We start from the raw sequence: 17,922 nt of genomic DNA, 5'->3' as shown, positions 1-17,922 counted from the left end.
GTGTGGAGGAGGAATAGGATATGCTGGAGGAGATAGGGGGTTGGAAGGTACTTATGGTTTTGGAGGCCACCTGGATGGATTTTTTTGGAGGGGGAGGGTGGTCTGGGTCTTGCATATTGGACAGAGTGGTGAGGGGAGGTGCATTATTGTGTACTGTGGGGTAGAGATGAGGGCTGGAGGTCTGTGGGAGGATGACAAAAGGGGAGGGTGTTCAGGAGTTAAAGGGGGATGAAATTGGCTCCGGTCAGAATGGGAGGTTGCTGAGGGGACCATGGGCAGCAGATTATTTTGTTGTGGGAATGGATTTATTGAATGGCTGAGTTTAGGTAATATCAAGAGACCAACATTTAACTCAGTAAGTTTTAGTGGGTAGGATGTAAGTACAGTGGGTGAGTCAAATGCAGGAGGAGTCAGGGAATTTTAGTAGCAGGGTTAATAACAGGGATATGAGGTAAGGGGATATGAGGAAAGGTGGATGTGACTTGGTATGTAATGGGGAGAGGGAATAGGTTTGTTTTGTGACAGGAATAAATTTATTTAGTGATTGGTTCTAATAGCAAAAATGATGGTACAGCAAGAAAGTGGGGAGGAGCTTGACTGTGGGAATGATTTTATTCAGTGACTCAGTATCACTGACGTGAGCTATTTTTCTCTGTATCTCACATGTATGTCAGCTGCTTTGCTGCATCCCTTTGTTCCAAGGATGATGATTGTGTGGAAGTCTGTTGATTTTATCTAGGATCTTATATTGGTTTAACTGATGTGTTTTACATTTCAAATGCACAGCCTTCAATATATATTTTGGTTTGCTTTTAAGTGCCAAGGATACTGTGATAAAACAAAATGTATTAATGATTAACAGTTCCCTCTATCCTAGTTTGCTAAATCATCCACAAAATATTTCAATAGGGCCAGCTAAGTGATCTCCGGTAATTCAGTGGGAAATGTATTAGATGAGAGTAAACTGTGTTCGTATAACAACATTGCCATTGCATTTTGTGTCTGTGCATTGAGTGTCATGTTAATTACAGCAGTGTGTTTCTCTAATGTGTTGGCCTCTGAGAACTGCACACACAAATAAATAAAACAAAGGCACTGTGGCCAAATTATTCAGGGCTGTCAACATGTAAAAATATATCAATGTATATTAATTGATAAGATTTCACTTAATTTTTGGAAATTTCCTCTTAGATTTGGCATGTCCAAGTAAACCTAATGTCTATTTCCACAACTTAAAATTAGTTTATCCGTGATCTGCAAATATTAATTCTTCCATACTTCATTTTTTTCCCTTTTTCTGTTCACTTTTAATACTGACCTACTGTATTGGAGATGTGAATCTGTAAGATAAGAGCAGCAAGAGGAGGTTCAGTGTAAACATTTTAGGTCCCAATCTTGAAATGAACTCCACAGGGGCACATTCCGATTTAAGTTAGTGGGGCATCATGCAGATGCCTGCAAGGGCTGTCCACAGATATCTCACTGCAGGATCAGAGCATAAAGGGTTAGTGACATCAATGCAGTTACTCAGGTTGGCAAGTGCTGTGTGGTAGCAAGAAATGTTTTCATTACTGGGCCCCATGAACAAAACATGTAACCAGTCAGCTTCATGAAGGCTCAATACCCATTGTCAGTTCAATTTTGTCAGACTAGTGAGTTTATACGTTAATGCATTTCTGTTCTAAAATATACCTTGCATTTATTTAGTGCCTTTCATGCAAAGATCTCAAATCACATATAGAGGTGAAGGTTGACCATTGTGTCAGTGACAGAGCTGGGAATGGAACTTGGAACTCCTGACTTCAGTCTTGTGCGCTAACCACAAGAGTGTGCTCTCTCTGGTATTTCCTGATGCCTCACTTGGATTTTAATTCTTACCTCATACTTCTGTTAGATATTAGCAAAAAAACAAACAAAAAAACCCCCAACAATTTAAACTGGAACACACTTACAATTATTATGTCTATTTTTCAACAATATTTACTACATTACTGAGGAAAAAAGGCAAAAGAATGGTCTCCTCTGTTACAGCTGTACATCCTGTTTGTGAGAAGTCTTGTTGCTGTTGTTGAGTACTTCTGGAAAGTGACCACCGGTGCTGTAAAGCGCCCAAAGTCCCTGGCTAATCAAGTACTGCTACATCATTCTGGCCTTTTTACTGTAAAGGTGAAACAAAAAACCCTAAAGTGTTAGTGTGGGATATCTGTTAAATGGAAAATATTACTGTGGGAAATGGAAAAGCTTTTTTTGACAATGGTATTTTACTTTAATTACTACTTAAGCATTTAGTTAGTGATACTTAAACAGTCAGCAAATTATACTAGATTCTATAGCTTTTATGAGATTATGAAAAACTAAAGGTTAAGAGAGAAGTCCATTGGAATTCTTTATCTAATAGCCATTGTGCAGTCATAGCATCTTCTCTGAGCCAGAAAGCATAGTTATCACTGCTTCAGACTTGCAGTAGAATTTAGGAAAATTTGCCTGTGAATTTCTTTAATGTTCCTGTAGAAATTAGCCAGTTGGACCAATCCCTGCAGTCATGTAGTGTGGTAAAATGCCTATTATGCATAGAACCCCATTGACTTCAACAGGACTCTGTGATGTCAGTTTGAGAAACAGAGTCTAATAAAAGTAAATTGAATTTTAATTAATACCCAAAACAATAAATCCACCCTACTCTGCAATAAAACTTGGCTAAAGTTTTTCTATAGAAAACCATCAATTATAACATAATTCTCAGAAAAATATGTATTTTTTTTCTAGATTTTGACCTAATTAACAGAAGCAAGGTTATTAAAGCTGTGTAGCAAACGATCATGTTCAGACATGCTTCAATTCCTAAGCATCTCTGTATGCCTGATGTTCTGGATACATACAGTTGTTGCTTGTAAAAGGGACACTGTCGTATCACTTTAGGTCCAGAATTTTAAGATAAATGTTTTGTGAAATCTGAGCTTAATGGAATTTTTTTCTTGACAGCTGAACTTTCTAATGAAAGTTTAACATTTAATTATTCTTCCGCTGCGTATGTGACCCTATCATTGTGTTAGTCCATGAGAACCTGAAAGTAAATCTAAACTTGTTCATTAAAAACAAAATTGAAATTTGCATGGGGTATGTCCAAGTTTATTAAAATGCAAGAAAGTAAAAAATGGGGGAAAATAACTAGTCTTTTGGTTTTAATCTAATATGTTAGCTATATGTAAGGAGTTAAAAAAATAAAACCTAAGCTGATCGTGTCACTTTTATTACATATTAATCTCTTGACTAAATTTCTATTTTAAAAAGTACATGACATTGCTTCAGATTGCTTTTTGAAATGAAAGTGCACAATTTTCTTTTTTGAGAAAACGTCAAATTCACAATTTTTAACAAAATACATATCTTTCAGGTGGTTGGTTAAAATTTTAGTACGAATAAAGTGCCAATCCTTAGTGTGGTGCTTGAAACTACAATGAGACGTAATGAAATGTTCTCCCTTTGGGGGGTAATATTACTCTTTGGAGAGGTTGGTTTGGGGATGAGAAGCACCATTTTTTGACTTGGTTAATCTAGTCCAGTGTCTCAACCTAGTCTAGTCTAGTCTCAACCTATTTGACCCACAGTGTGTTATGTTGACCGCATCCAATACTACCTTTATGGCCCTGAGGATGTCACGGGGGCCACAGCTCTGTGCTGATTGGGTCTCAGGTTGAGAACCAGAGGTCTAGTCTCAAATATTTTTCTGGGATAATGTTGCTGCTGGTGCTCCCAGTACTAGACAGCCAGCATATTTGGATCTGTAAGCAGAGGAAAAGGGAATATACTTGATCTCCAGCAGTTACTTTTGGCCATCTCTTTGGAGCTGCATGAATGGACTTTAGAGGATTTCATATCCAGCCCATCTCAGCCAGAAGGAAGGTTATAACACAGGGTCTTTGATGGAGGGGATCATCAAGCACCTTTTCAAACAGCAGTTTGTGGCTGTTTCTTGAGCCCTGTATTGGAAATCTGTGACAGTGTTTAAGCTTGGTATCAGAATGCCTTAACACTCATTAAACATGTTTTGACTCATCAGAGATGAGTGGTCAGATGGAGAACGTGCAGCTTGTCATGTAAACTCCCTCCTAGGCCTTCTTTTGATTGGAGGAGTATTTAATTATGTTTTAACTTGTTTCCTCCGGTGTGCCTCTAACACAACTTTAATTTAACTAGCAAATTCCACAATTTAGCTCTATTAAGACTGTTTTTCGTAGCCTAGGCTTTAGCACAACTGAGTCCCAATCATGCCAGTGCAGCGATAGGTTATAGCAGTCAATTCTAATTAGTCCTCCACTGCAATCCCAGGCTTCCTCTTTGGTCATCTACCAAAACTCCTCCACCAGGCTAACCTTACAAGAAGTGGCCTTCCTTATTTATGTTTACTGTCAGACTCCAATATCTCTGCCTTCATTTCTTTCCTATTGTTTGCTACTGAACTCTGTTGTACAACGTCAGCAGGTAAGAGGGGCTGAGGGTGAAAAGAAATTCCTCATATACCTCACTCATTACAGATCCCACCATAGTAGCTTCTCTGAACCCAAAGTTGTTACCAACTGCTGACGTGTAGCTATCTGAGCTAGCCAATTCCCTAATTGCAATTGCAGCATGCCTTTCCACAGGTATTAGTGACTTCATAATGGAAGGTGGTTGCTCTAGGGTAGGTCAACTGTCCTGGCATATTTCTTGAAATGTGGTCTTCCTTTTCTGAAATTCTGCAGTCACTGCTGATCACCCCAGGTCTGAAATACAGAGTAGTCCCACCATTCCATGCTGGTTGGTCTGACCTAAAACTGCCTTTCCACAGCTAATGCTTCATTGGCTAAAAAGCTAGACATTCAGTTGTTCAACTGGTGCATGGGCTCTAGATCATCTTGTAGAGTGCTCTGGCAGTGGCAGAAACACCATCATCTTCTCACTGCAGCTGCTCTGTAAGGCTCTTGATACCAACACACTGTGTTCGTGAATATAATCAACAGCATCTCCAGCCTGGGAGACATTCCTGGTTACTGAAGCATAATGGAGAATTTGCTATGGTATGACAGAGTTAGCAATTGATCCACTGGTTCTATGACAAAACTTCTGGAACCAGAAAAGGAATTTTTGGAATGTGACCTCCACTCCCAGAATGCACATGGGTTTGTACATGGGCAGTGTGCATTCACCCATAATTTATCACCCACAAACGTCACTCTTGCGATATGTCATACCATAAAATTGTTGAAGCTAATGTAATTGAGCCCAGCACCAGTCTGAACACGGGCTTTAAGTGAGTGCACTAAGCATGATTAATAATTGATTGCTTCATTTGAATCAAGTAACATGGGTTGCATATTGTTGAGCTTTTTTAGCCAAGGTAGACTACCTTAAGAGGTCAATCGATGGTGGTGATATTCCTTGGGACCAGAACTGAATCTCCATTTAAAATTTCACTTTCACTTAAAAAAATCACTGGCCAATAGTTTGTATGCACCGTGTTAACCTTAGTCTAGTAAATTTAAAAAATGAATTAGTTTCTACTACTACCCCTGCCAATACTTTAGGTTTTCCAATCTCCCAGTTTCTATTTTTACAATGTTTTTTTTCTCTTCCCCAGTTGATGTGAAAAGATTACACAGATTGGGGGACTTGACATTATACAAGATAAGAGTGACACGTTTTATACCCAGTGTTGTCTAATGCAAAAAGTAAACAAATGATGAATAGGACTGTTTTAGGTGTGACAGTAGTAAGTTTAAAAAAGAAATCAGAAAAGCATGTTACTTTTAAGATAATAGGTGTGTTTTATTTTTGAGAGTATTTGCTCTCTGCTGTCCCAGTTCATATATTGACGTGGGAATAAAATTTGTATTAAGCTTTGAAAACAATTTTTGTTTAAGAGGTAGCAACTTTATATTGTTAGGATAACAGGGTGAGATATTCTGAAGTGACTCAGGAGCACAAGTCCCATTAGTTGTTGCTATTGAAAATTCATCCCATTAAACAAAAATGATAGTTTTTAAAGTAGTCCAGCCTGCTAATAGTTTTGATTTTAAAATAGAGTATTTAGATTCTCTGTATGCCATAAAAAATCCTAGTTACACCAAAGAGTTGTATTGACCAAAAAACCCTGCTAGTATATAAAGATGCAAAACAGCTTCTTCAACAAACTGCTTTGTAATATCCCAGTGGCATAGGTCTTCAGACTAAATACGATGTAATAAGGTTCTGAATTTGAATATAGTCTGAGATGAGGGTCTGAAAAAAGGTATAAAATGAATTGCTTGAACCATGTAAGGCAAAAGCGACACCAAATGTAAAATTATTGCACCAAAGGACAAGAGCTTATGCAGAAAAGAAACTTAATGTGTTTCAATTTATGCCAACTGTTCTCAGACAATTAATATACTCAGATTAAAAAGTAAACTGTCTATATTCTCAAGTGATAAAGTTAATGAGTTTGAATAAGAACCCTAGGTTTGCAGTTGAATGGGCACTGGATTAAATAGGTGACCCATACGTCAGGACTCAAGTGGTTTAAATTCACTGGTTAGAACATAAACTACCTATTTATGAATATTTTCAAAATATCCTAAATGAAACCTGACTTCTTAATGTACTGGTAAAATGTTTTATATTGTTACTTTGCATGTTTAGTACAGTCTGCAGTTGGAATTATGTTCTTGTATTTTAGTAGTTTAAAGCATGTGGTTTCAGTGCTGATATGATGCACATAGCTCCTCAATCCAATTGAGGTCCTTACACTGAGATCCTGTAGTTAAAACTAGTTATAAGAACAGAGACAGGATGAATTACAATATATGTAGGCTAAATGTAGTACTTAGTATATAGAATCTTCCCTGCAAAAATAGGGTTAACTATCAGTTACAAGAAAGCGGTTAACTAAGTTAACAATAATTATTTTCACTATTTGAATTAAAAAATGTTAAACTAAATATTTAGATAAGATTGTAAGATGGTTAGAGACTTCGCCTGCCCATCTCAAAATATTACAAAGTGAGAGCCCCAGTTTTCCCACATACCTAGCATAAACAGTGGAGCATACATGTGAACCCACAAACTCCATTTCCAGCTAATTATAACCAACTTAGTTTCATAGCGTACAGTAGATGTGCATAGGTCTTTAAATATGTGGGAAAACAAGGGGCCTGCCTCAAGGACCTAATAATTCATAGACCTGTGAATCTATAAATTGGATACATCCCAGTTATTAAAGTTCTGATGTGAGGGGTAACAGACAGTACTAGAGAGGAGATTGGGATTGGAAGGCCAGCTGAAAGAAGTGTGGTTTGTTTGGGAAGAAGAAAAGGAGATTGCTTGACATATGGGAGGTTGTTCCAAGCACAGGAGGCACTGTGGGGAAAAAGGCATGAAATTGTAAGTGGGGAAAAAACAAAGGGAATATTAAAGAATGGAATTTGTTTGGTTCAAGGGTGAAGTGTAGAGAGAGGGGTAGAGTCATGAAGTTATATGGTGAGGATTTGGAGCTTAAACCGGATATGTGAAGGGGATGCCTGTTAGGGGATTTTAAAGAAATAGCATGAGGAAGGGGAATGACTGTTATTACTTCCAATCAAGACTGTTTAGTTCAGAACTTTTAAGACTGCAGTTAACTTAAGGGACGGGGGAAACAGACCTGCCATTCTTGTTTTCTCTATTTGTTTATGAGCATTTTTTTTTCTGGCATCAGTGGATGTTATCTGAATTCACCATGTTCACATTCTTTCTGCATGTAAATGATAAACCTTAAGCGAGGTTTTAGTTTCACTGCTTTTAATGAGCGCCATCTGGCTGGCCCAACAGGTTCCTGGGTGGAGTTACAGATGAACGGCAATGGCAATAGCAATGATAATGCCAGTGGGAAAAATGGGGGCCTGGAACATGTCCCTTCGTCATCCTCTATCCACAATGGAGACATGGAAAAAATCCTTCTGGATGCCCAGCACGAATCAGGACAGAGTAGTTCAAGGGGTAGTTCGCACTGTGACAGGTAAGGAAGCACAGCTGTATCAAGTCTCTTGAACCACTTACTTTTCCCATATGTTATGTTATGCAATTTCCATTCTTGATCCTTTATCGAGGGCAAATGACATTTTATCAGCTGTATACGTCTTCATCCATGAGCCAGCCAACGTGCCATTTGGAATACTTGCTGAATCCTGCTAGCTTTAAACAGTATAGAACTTGGTTTGTTTGAAAAGCAAGTAATTGTTGTTAAACTTAAAAAATAAATAAATGCAGGAGTAGAACAAATTGCATCAATATCAGTGTGAAATCTCATATTAGCATTGTTCATGTACTGTGTAAAAAAATAATTAACAATGTGATTACTGATGCATGATCATTTAAGAGAAGGTAAGAACAAGGGATCCTATGACTGAAGATAGTATTCACTATGATGAAAATGTAATAAATTGGCTTTATCAATTTTTCAAAGTAACTTACTCAGTTACAGCTGTGTACTATGTGTCCAGGCAAGAATAAATGCAAGACAGCGATAGAATAGACAACAGATTCATAATTCCCACCTCTCTTTCTCCCACAGAGGAAGTAGTTGGGAGGAAAAAAGTGTCTTCACTCGAAAAAGCCCTCTACTTTTTGCCCTTAAAGGTCAAATGTATTTATTTATATCAAGTAAAATAATCTTGCTTATCATGTCAAAACAAGTGATGCCCTTAAGGTTTCACTGTAGTTCTCCCTCAGAATTGTTAGAGAGTTAAGATGGTGTTGGAGCTGTCTTGGGAGCCTCTTTTTCTTATATTGCTGGACAAATGCTCTCTTCTTGCCATGTCAAGTATGTAATATTTATATCGAGCTAGATCAGATGTACAACCTACAATGAGTCTGGATAGAACTTGAAATTAACTCAATGATAATTTCAAATAAAATTACCAAGTGCAATGGACAAGAAGAGTAAAAAGATTTTTTTTAAAAGCTACTACCTCAGAAAAAAGCAGTTTGCTATACCTTTATTTCTAAGAAATTGTAAGCTGCCAGTAACTAGCATAGTATGTTGTCACTTTCTAGTTCAACTAGAAACATTTGCTGGATAGTGTCTGTAATGCTCATTTTGATTCTTATCAAGGTAAGGACTTTCTCTCCACCCACATCTTTAATTGCCCCAGTATTTTTAATTTAAATATTGTCAGATAAAAATGTCATATGAAGACAAATCCCTTTTTCTTTTTTCTCAATAGCAAATGCTTGGAAAACCAAAGTTCCAATTTTTAGTGAGCATATCAGCTCATGATTATGGACAATAGTTGGATATTTATAGAAACCTGAGGTCTAAAACATTTGTAGAAAGGAGTGATAACGGCTGTAAACCATCTATTGAGTAGTTTAAAAGAGGTCCTGTTCCCAGTGTAACTTTTTTCATTCACTATCCATCTTTTTAATGAGAGCTAAAATCAGATTAAAGAGGGGTGTCTAGAATTTTGATGCAATGAAATGACATCTCTACATTGCATTGTACTTTTACTCTGTCCCTGATTTTAAATTCTCTAGCGTTTATTCCCATCTGGGTGTGAATGTTACTAAAGCAGGGGTGAGCAAACTGTGGCCCGCAGGCCAAATCCAGCCTGCCAGCCGTTTTAATCAGGCCCTTGAGCTCCTGCTGGGGAGCGGGGTCTGGGGCTTGCCCCGCTCCAGCCGGGCAGTAGGGTCGGGGCCGCTCCACTTTGCTCCCGGAAGCAGCGGCATGACCCCCCTCCAGCTCTTATGCGTAGGGGCAGCCAGGGGGCTCCGCTCTGCATGCTGCCCCCACCCCAAGTGCCGCCCCCGCGGCTCCCATTGGCTGGGAACCGTGGCCAATGGGAGCTGCAGGGACAGTGCCTGTGGACAGGGTAGCGTGCAGAGCTGCCTGGCCGCGCCTCCACATAGGAGCCAGAGAAGAGACATGTCGCTGCTTCCAGGAGCGCTTGAGGTGAGCGCTGCCTGGAGCCTGCACTTCTGAGCCTCCCCCTGCACTCCAACCCCCTGCCCCAGCCCTGATCCCCCTCCTGCCCTCCGAACCCCTCGGTCCCAGCTCGGAGCTCCCTCCTGCACCCCAGACCCTCATCCCCAGCCCAGAGCCTGCACCCCCAGCCGGAGCCTACACCCTTTCCTGCACCCCAACACTCTGCCCCAGCCCTGATACTCCTCCCACATCCTATGCCCCCAGCCCGGAGCCCCCTCCTGCACCCTGAATTCCTCATTTCTGGCCCCACCCTGAGCCCTCACTCCCCTTCTGCACCCCAACCCCAATTTTGTGAGTATTCATGGCCGGCCAGCCATACAATTTCTATTCCCAGATGTGGCCCTCGACCAAAAAGTTTGCCCACCCCTGTACTAAAGGGTTTCTCTTTAGTAGTGTATACTCAGGTTTTAATATTGAAAATAAAAGTATTTATTCCTTTGGGTTAATTTGCTAACTATTAAAAGATATTTTGGTGTGTAACATGTAATGCCTGCTGGAGGAATTCCTTAGTGTACAGTGGAACAACACTAAGGAATTCCTCCCACAGATACAGTCCTTTAAGCAACCACTTTTAAAATACTTACAAAGTTTCAGGTACAGTTTTATTCAAACTCCATTTAGGGATCCACCTTCTAGGTAACCTGATTTTGCTAGTGACTGCTTAAGGTTAGTTTTACTGGATATCAGAAAGATGGCAGTGACGTAGTAACAATAGCAATGTATTGCCTCACAGGGGATGAGAGTTCAGGACTCCATCTTGGTCTTTTGCTTGGGCTGGAGTTAGTGGAGTCACTGTGCTGATTCTTGATGGTAGAGGAGGTCCTTCCCATCTCTTTATGATTAACTGAAGGGTAGTTGGGGGTGGGGAGGGTATTAAAACAGCAACAAACTGGGAATATGGGAAATCTTTGGGACTTGGAGGATTTTTCCTTGGGGGGCATAATGATAAAGAATCCTTGTTTCTCATCTGAATTGTCTGCGTACCTTATATGTAGTAATAATGGAACTATGGTGCAATTAAACTGATGTTTCAGTAATTTAATAACCCAAAAGTGACAGTAATGCCATCATTCTTTCCTTTAGCCCTTCCCCTCAAGAAGATGGACAGATAATGTTTGATGTGGAAATGCACACGAGTAAGGACAATAGTTCTCAGGTATTTTCTCCAGTAAACTCTAAAGTACACAACACATTGTCTAGGAGAACAGTGTTTAAGACACAATATTGTCTATTGTAAATAAAAAATAATTAGTGAAGCATGCTAGAGGGCTGAAGCCAAATATTTAATATTATAAATTCTGTATATAAATATACAGCTTTAAACTGTTAATTTCCAGCAATTCATTATTAATATAGTATGGAAACAGCTGAGTGTATAGTACCTATACTGAATTAAAGGCCAAGAATATTAAACTCCAGTTTTTGAAAGCCTGTTTATTCAAAATCTGGAAATGTCCTTTAGCCTTTTGGAATAACCGTGTTTACTTATATTATACCATGTTCTTTGTATCTTTTAAAATTAAGGCAACAGTTTGACTTGAACTCTGTGAACAAAATTATCCATTCTTGCTTACTTCTGTGTAAATAAGCTTTAATGATTCATTGAGTCTTTGTATAGTTAAGGTTATGATGGTAAGTATATTATAAACTTGTACTTTAGGCGATTATAATATGTCTATTAAAAACTTTGCTCTGGGAGGTGGTGTTATAAAAAAAATTGTTTTTATATTTTACTAAGCAGAGAGAGAGAGTTATTTGTATGTTTAAATTCCAGTAGTGGGGAGGAAAAAAAAGGCTAGTTTGAAACACATGCTTTGGATTTATACAACTTGGACTTTATAAAAATTCAATTTTTAAATCTTAGAGTGGGAGAGAATATCCGGCACCAATCCTGAACTTGAAATAATGTTATTGAGTATATGTAGTAGCAAGTTATCAGAGATGTTGCCAGGATTTCTTTTACACATTTAGTTATGTAGGTATGTGATAGAACTATTTGTTTTACAAATATTTAAATTGCTACCTAAGAATTCAGGATAATCATTCCATGGTTAGTGAGCTCACATAATTCTCAGTCATCTCAACACGAAATGAATCTAATGCTGAACTCTTAGTTTGGTCATTTTATGAAATTTGCTGTTTTCAGCAGTACAAGTTGAGAGCAACAGTGGAAAAATGAACTGTGCATTTAATTTTTGTCAGAGAGGATGGCCAAACAATAGGATCGTCACCTTTCTGTAGCCCTACTGAGAACCGTACCACTCTGAGTGAGGTCGTTTATTTTGTCATTCAGGGTTGCCATCTCCCTATTACAATTCAGCATGGCTCCCTTTTTCCATTGTTTTGGTGCCTCTTTGAACTAAGCTGTACTCCAAGTGTTATAATGTAACCTTGCTAAAGGCTGAATTTGGTCTCAGGATCCCATTGAATTCAGCAGGGAGAGGACAGCTTGGGAATGCCAATACATACTGCTCTAGGCTTGGCAGTTCATAGCCACGGCACCTCTGGGCTTGCTGCGTCAGTTATGAAAGTAAAACAGTTTCTTGAGCCCTGGCACCTCTTCCATTACAAATTAGGCCCTGTATATGGCAATCCTTTCATGAGAAGGAGGCATTAATCTTGGGGGCAGAGACTGTCATTTACCATATGCTTGTACAGTTCCTACCATAGTTGGGCCCAGACCTAGCTGAGGTCTACTGCAATATACATGTTCAATAACAGTAGTAAAATAACAAACAAAAGATATTTATTGTGATGTTGACAGCGGGCAAACTTCTGAAAGAAATTATTTAAAATACTTTTGTACAATTTGAGCAGAAGTACTGCCCTTTTCATTTGATTACATCTGATTTAAGAATCGCTAAAGTTTTAGGGAACGGTTTTTACTTTAAAACATTTTATGCGACACCATCTTACTCAGGCTATTGTTAAAATCATCCTCTCAATTGTTCTTCATTCTAATTTGTAATATATATATTTAACTATCATTACAATGAAGCTTGCTTAAGTCCGTGATAAAATAATACATTTATCAGAGACGCACTGACATCAGTGGACCTTGTGGGCATAGTAAAATCCCTTCCAAATAAACCCTTGATGTAAGAGTGTCTTTTCAGTCATCATCACCTTTCCCTTCCCAACCCCAACATATGTAGAAACAGCCCAATGGAATGAAAACTGCCAACATCTGCTGCTTTTCATTTTGTCACTGCAGTTGATGCTCTTAAAATTAATACCACGAGGAATAGCTGAGTAAATGTTGTTACAGGGCATGTCCCATGTATATTTTCAGTCTGAAGAGGAAGCAGTAGAAGGAGAGAAAGAAGTGGAAATTTTGAAGAAAAGTGCTGACTGGGTTTCAGACTGGTCGAGTAGGCCTGAAAACATTCCTCCCAAGTGAGTTGAACTCTTTACTAATAAACACTCCTTCTGTAAGAAGGAAAGAAGAATCATGCTGCACACATATATGGAATTATTCTGGCTACCAAAATGGGATCATCACCGAAAAAATATTTTGAAGACTTGGGTTTTCCTTGGAGGATAGATAGCATAAAAACTGCAAAAAATGTAATAGCGTAACAGAGTTTCTTTTACTGAAAGCAACCCAACAATAAGCTTAATATGAAGTTACTTTTTCCAGTAACACCAGTGTCTTTACTTGTTAAAGCAGGGTACTTGGAGCTTGCATTGGTGGGGTTTAGTAACAGCTCACTGACTGGTCTGGTATTGGGCAAGTCACCTAAACTCTCTGCTTCTTGGTTTCTGCATTTGTAAAATAAATATAATGCTTACTGACCCCATAGGGACACTAGACACTATTAGGCTTTAAAACCCTTGAATAGAAAGCACTAGATGAGTGCAAAGTGTCCGTTAAACTGGAGGATGCTATCCATGTCTGGGAGATTTCTGCGTCCCTGCTTGAAAGAAAAATGTGGCTATTACTAACAAGTCATGTACTGAAATTTCCTCTCCCAGACCTGCTTGTCTCTCCAGCTTGTGCTCCCATTGTCTCTGTACTTGAGTAAGTGGTCTTTCCACACTACCTCACATTTTTCTTGGGTCCCCCTGCAATCTGGCTTTTGCCCTGTCTATTCCACCTTGAAAAAAATCTGTGCAGTTCTGCAATATTCCTGTCTATTTTTTCCCTTCAGGGAATTTCACTTCAGACATCCTAAACGTGCAGTATCTTTAAGTATGAGAAAGAGTGGAGCTATGAAGAAAGGTGGCATTTTCTCTGCGGAGTTTCTTAAGGTTTTCATTCCATCTCTGTTTATATCTCATGTTTTGGCTTTGGGACTAGGGTAAGTACAAAGACTAATTTTAAACTTTGCATCTTTATTGCTTGTATACTTACTGTAGTACTATGGGAGTTATCAATCTGAGGAAGAGCATAATAAGAATGACCAGATTATTTTGACCTTGTGCTGATAGGTCAAGTATATTTGAGATATAGGGAAAACTACCTTTGCAGTGACGCAAATCTATTTACTTGATTGTAGGGAAAGTTTGAGATTGAATGGTCATACATTCAGAATGCACAGATTATCATGAAATCAGTGACCTTAGTTGACTCTGAGACCCTACTGCAAATAACCTTTGCGGTGTCCTGTGGCATGACCCACTTGTTCATTTGCTCATTCTATTCAAATTCCTTAGAGTATAGTGTAATAAAAGAAAAATAAGACACTAAACATAAATATTATAGTGATTTTTCCTCTTTTGCTCCAAGAAAAGTCTGTGTAACGTCATTAGATGATGCTCCAGACCCATGTGTAAGCTCCCACTAATTCTGAGAGGCTGGCACTACTGCAGTTGCATGATGGTACTGAAACTAAGGGTTTGAAACTTGAAACAGAAATATACACAACATTGTGTACCTATCTTGCAAAATTAGCTACTGAATTTTCAAATAGCCCAGCAGTGCTGTTCGCATTTCTGTAATTAGAAGTGATCACTGAGTGTGCTGAAGGTCTTTCATTTGCAAATATGTATCTCATGCCCTCTTGTGGTGGGGCCAGAGAAATGTATTTGTAAAATACCATATTTCAGTTTTTATTTAACTTCTAATTCAATTATTTCTTGCACAAAGTTTGTCTTTCACTCTGATTTTAACATATTCTTGTAAATTATTTTTTTCCTTAGTCCTAGTTATTGGCTAAACTAGCTGGATAGAAAATGTGAAAAAATATTTGTCTGGTAGCAAAAATTTATACTTCTGAAATAAATTAGGTATGTTGCCTAGGTTTATTTGGTAGAGATCTGCCTTTTTGTAAGCCCATAACACTCAATGTTTTAAAGCCTGTGTTAATATTTATTTCTTTAAGTGTAGTATAAAGAATTTTGTATACATATTATTTTAGCTGGGATTTTCAAAGGAGCCTTAGGGAGCTAGACAGCCACCCCCTATTGAATTTCAATGGGAGATAAGTACCTATATCCCTTGGGCTCTATTGGAAATCTCAGCCCTTATAGTTAGGTGTTTAGATGCAGTCACTCGAAGAGAAGGGGGTGTTATGGAAGAACATCACAAAATGGAAACTATTGACAAGGGCAAACTAGAACAATTGAGTGAGCAAGGACTGTTGTGAAGGGAACTATTTCCATGAAATACAATGTTTTATGTTTTTATTTCAGCATCTACATTGGAAAACGACTGACCACACCTTCAGCCAGCACTTATTGAGAGAAGCAGAGGGCAAAACTTGGAAATCCACATGACCTGTGAAGATGTTATTGTCACATTAGTACATTTGAACTTGAGACCATTTTAAGCATGACCCAGCCCCGCCCTTTCTTTACATATCCAGGTTCCAGTAACTCTTGGAATTCAGTATTGTATTGGAACTCTGTTGAGGTGTTTGACTACCCACCTTCTCTCCCCCCACCCTTTTGGCCTGCAAAACACGCCAGTTGCCTAACAGACTTTACAATTGTCTATACATTGCAAGGGCTTCTTTCAGTACAAAATTCCACCAGCAAATTATAATTTTATCAGTGATGCTGTTGCCTCCTCTAGTACAACCTGACTTAAATCTGCAAATGCTCATGGAATAAATGTTGACTGTATTATAACAATTGCCAGTCTCTTTAAAAGAAACTGAAGGTTGGTTAGAGTAAAAGTGAGTCTTTGTTTTTAGAAAACTGTTGGCTGTAAATCAAACTAAAAAATCATTGGCAATAAAGAATAAATAAATTTTAAAACCAGCTTTTTGGGTAATTTACTAACACCCTATTTTGGCCATGACTTTTAGTTTGCAGAAGGCAAAGACTGCACAAAACATAAAGCATGATGATAACTTAGTGATCAGCATATGTTAATACTAGATAATTGTCATAATCTTGTCTTTCCTATGAAGTAGGCTCCTTGTTTCTGGTAGGAAAATCTAACGCCTAGAAAATGTTAGAGGAATTGCGTTGTTTGCATGTGAAGAAGCTTTTATTTTCCTTTAGCTTTTTCCTTACTGGAAAATTGTAAGTGTAAAGTTTTCCTTTATAAAAGCAGTTTGAATGCAAATATTTTTGGTGTATTTAGACGAGGGGTTTCCAAACTTGGTTCGTGGCTTGTGCGGGGTAAGCCCCTGGCAGGATGGGAGACGCTTTGTTTACCTGAGCTTACTGGGAGCTGCGAGCGGCCATACCTGCGGATGCTCAGGTAAACAAAGCGTCTCCCACCCCGCCAGAGGCTTACCCTGAACACGCCACGAACCAAGTTTGGAAACCCCTGATTTAGACTCTCTGTAAAAAGGGGAGTCTCCTGAAACCACCTACAATGATAAAGATATGGTGGTTTCAGTAGGTACTCCAAGCATTTGATCTGCTGTTGGGAACAGTCTTGCAGTTGTGTAAAGAAGCACAAGTGATAAATATCTGAAATGATGTCTCCTTTAGTGAAGTTTTCAATATTCCCATTTCTCATTGTTTACTGTACAGTCTCCCTTGGGGATAATGAAGATCCTAAGGTCACTAGTGACGTCTCATGTAGCTAGGTAGAATTCTCACTAATGTTGTTGAACTTTTATCTTTGGGAACACTCAGTCTTGTCCTCCTTCAGTGACACTTTTTTCAAAATATGAAGCTTTAGTACCAAATTGTTACAAAGCATCAGGACATAGCCTTGTCCTTAAGTAGATTTTATTGGATTTCAAAACATGTAGCATGACTCTGAAGGATAGAATACTCTGTGTTTTTTTTATATATATATATATATATATATATATATATATATATATATATATGTATAATATGATATAGATTTTAATACTAAATATATAGGGAACCAGTGTTAATTTTAAAACTAGCAAAATCTCATTTAAATAGAAAATGCATTAGGCTGACTTGTAGAAAATGTTAAGAAAATCTGGTCAGCAAGTTTGGAAGAGAAAACTACCTTAAATTTTCTGCTTGCATCAGATAAAGTTGATGATTTGGTATATCAGCGATAGTTCAAAACAGTTCAAGCATGGAGGCTAATTCCTAGTTGAGGTTTGCTTTAAAAAAGGCACCTCAGGAAGCAAAGAGGTTAAGTATGAAATCCATTTCTAAAATGTGTTCATTTTATTCTCCACTTCTCACAGCCTTTAGGAGAAGGTTAGTAGGTTTTAAGACAAGTCCAGTGTGAAAGGGTAGTTGAAACATTGTGTTTAGACATCTGTTTTTTCTTTTAATCTCAAATATTAGTAGCTCTTGAATTATCTACAACTGCGTATTTATTTCAAGTGTGGATATTGGGTTTCATCCAGACATGTGGAAGAAAAAAATGGCAAGAGTGTTTTTAGGCAGTATGAACCGCCTTCTTTTAGAGACCTAAATAAAATGGGAAGGGAGAAAGGCTGGTATACTTTATTAGTACTAATTATAGCACCTTCTTTTGTATGAAAATTGGAATAGTGGAAAAATAGATTTATATTAAGTAGGGAATATCTTTGTTTTAAAAAAACACCATC

The 17,922-nt window shown here is 38.2% G+C and overlaps 1 protein-coding gene across 1 annotated transcript in view; it reads left to right on the top strand.

The window, feature by feature from the left end:
• BNIP3L (BCL2 interacting protein 3 like) overlaps positions 1-16,589 on the top strand; it is a 17,186-nt gene extending 597 nt beyond the window's left edge. Inside the window, exons 2-6 of the mRNA XM_024212147.3 lie at positions 7,825-8,011; positions 11,063-11,135; positions 13,272-13,375; positions 14,131-14,280; positions 15,614-16,589. Coding sequence (XP_024067915.2) covers positions 7,825-8,011; positions 11,063-11,135; positions 13,272-13,375; positions 14,131-14,280; positions 15,614-15,662 — 563 coding nt within the window. The 3' untranslated portion in view covers positions 15,663-16,589. The remainder of the gene's footprint in view (positions 1-7,824; positions 8,012-11,062; positions 11,136-13,271; positions 13,376-14,130; positions 14,281-15,613) is intronic.
• Positions 16,590-17,922: the final 1,333 nt, after the last annotated feature.

This window comes from Terrapene carolina, unplaced genomic scaffold, assembly GCF_002925995.2.
Source record: "Terrapene carolina triunguis isolate 2854851 unplaced genomic scaffold, T_m_triunguis-2.0 Scaffold53, whole genome shotgun sequence".
Taxonomy (NCBI): domain Eukaryota; kingdom Metazoa; phylum Chordata; order Testudines; family Emydidae; genus Terrapene; species Terrapene triunguis.
Note: the sequence above shows the minus strand (reverse complement) of the source record. Positions and strands in the feature narration are given on the sequence as shown.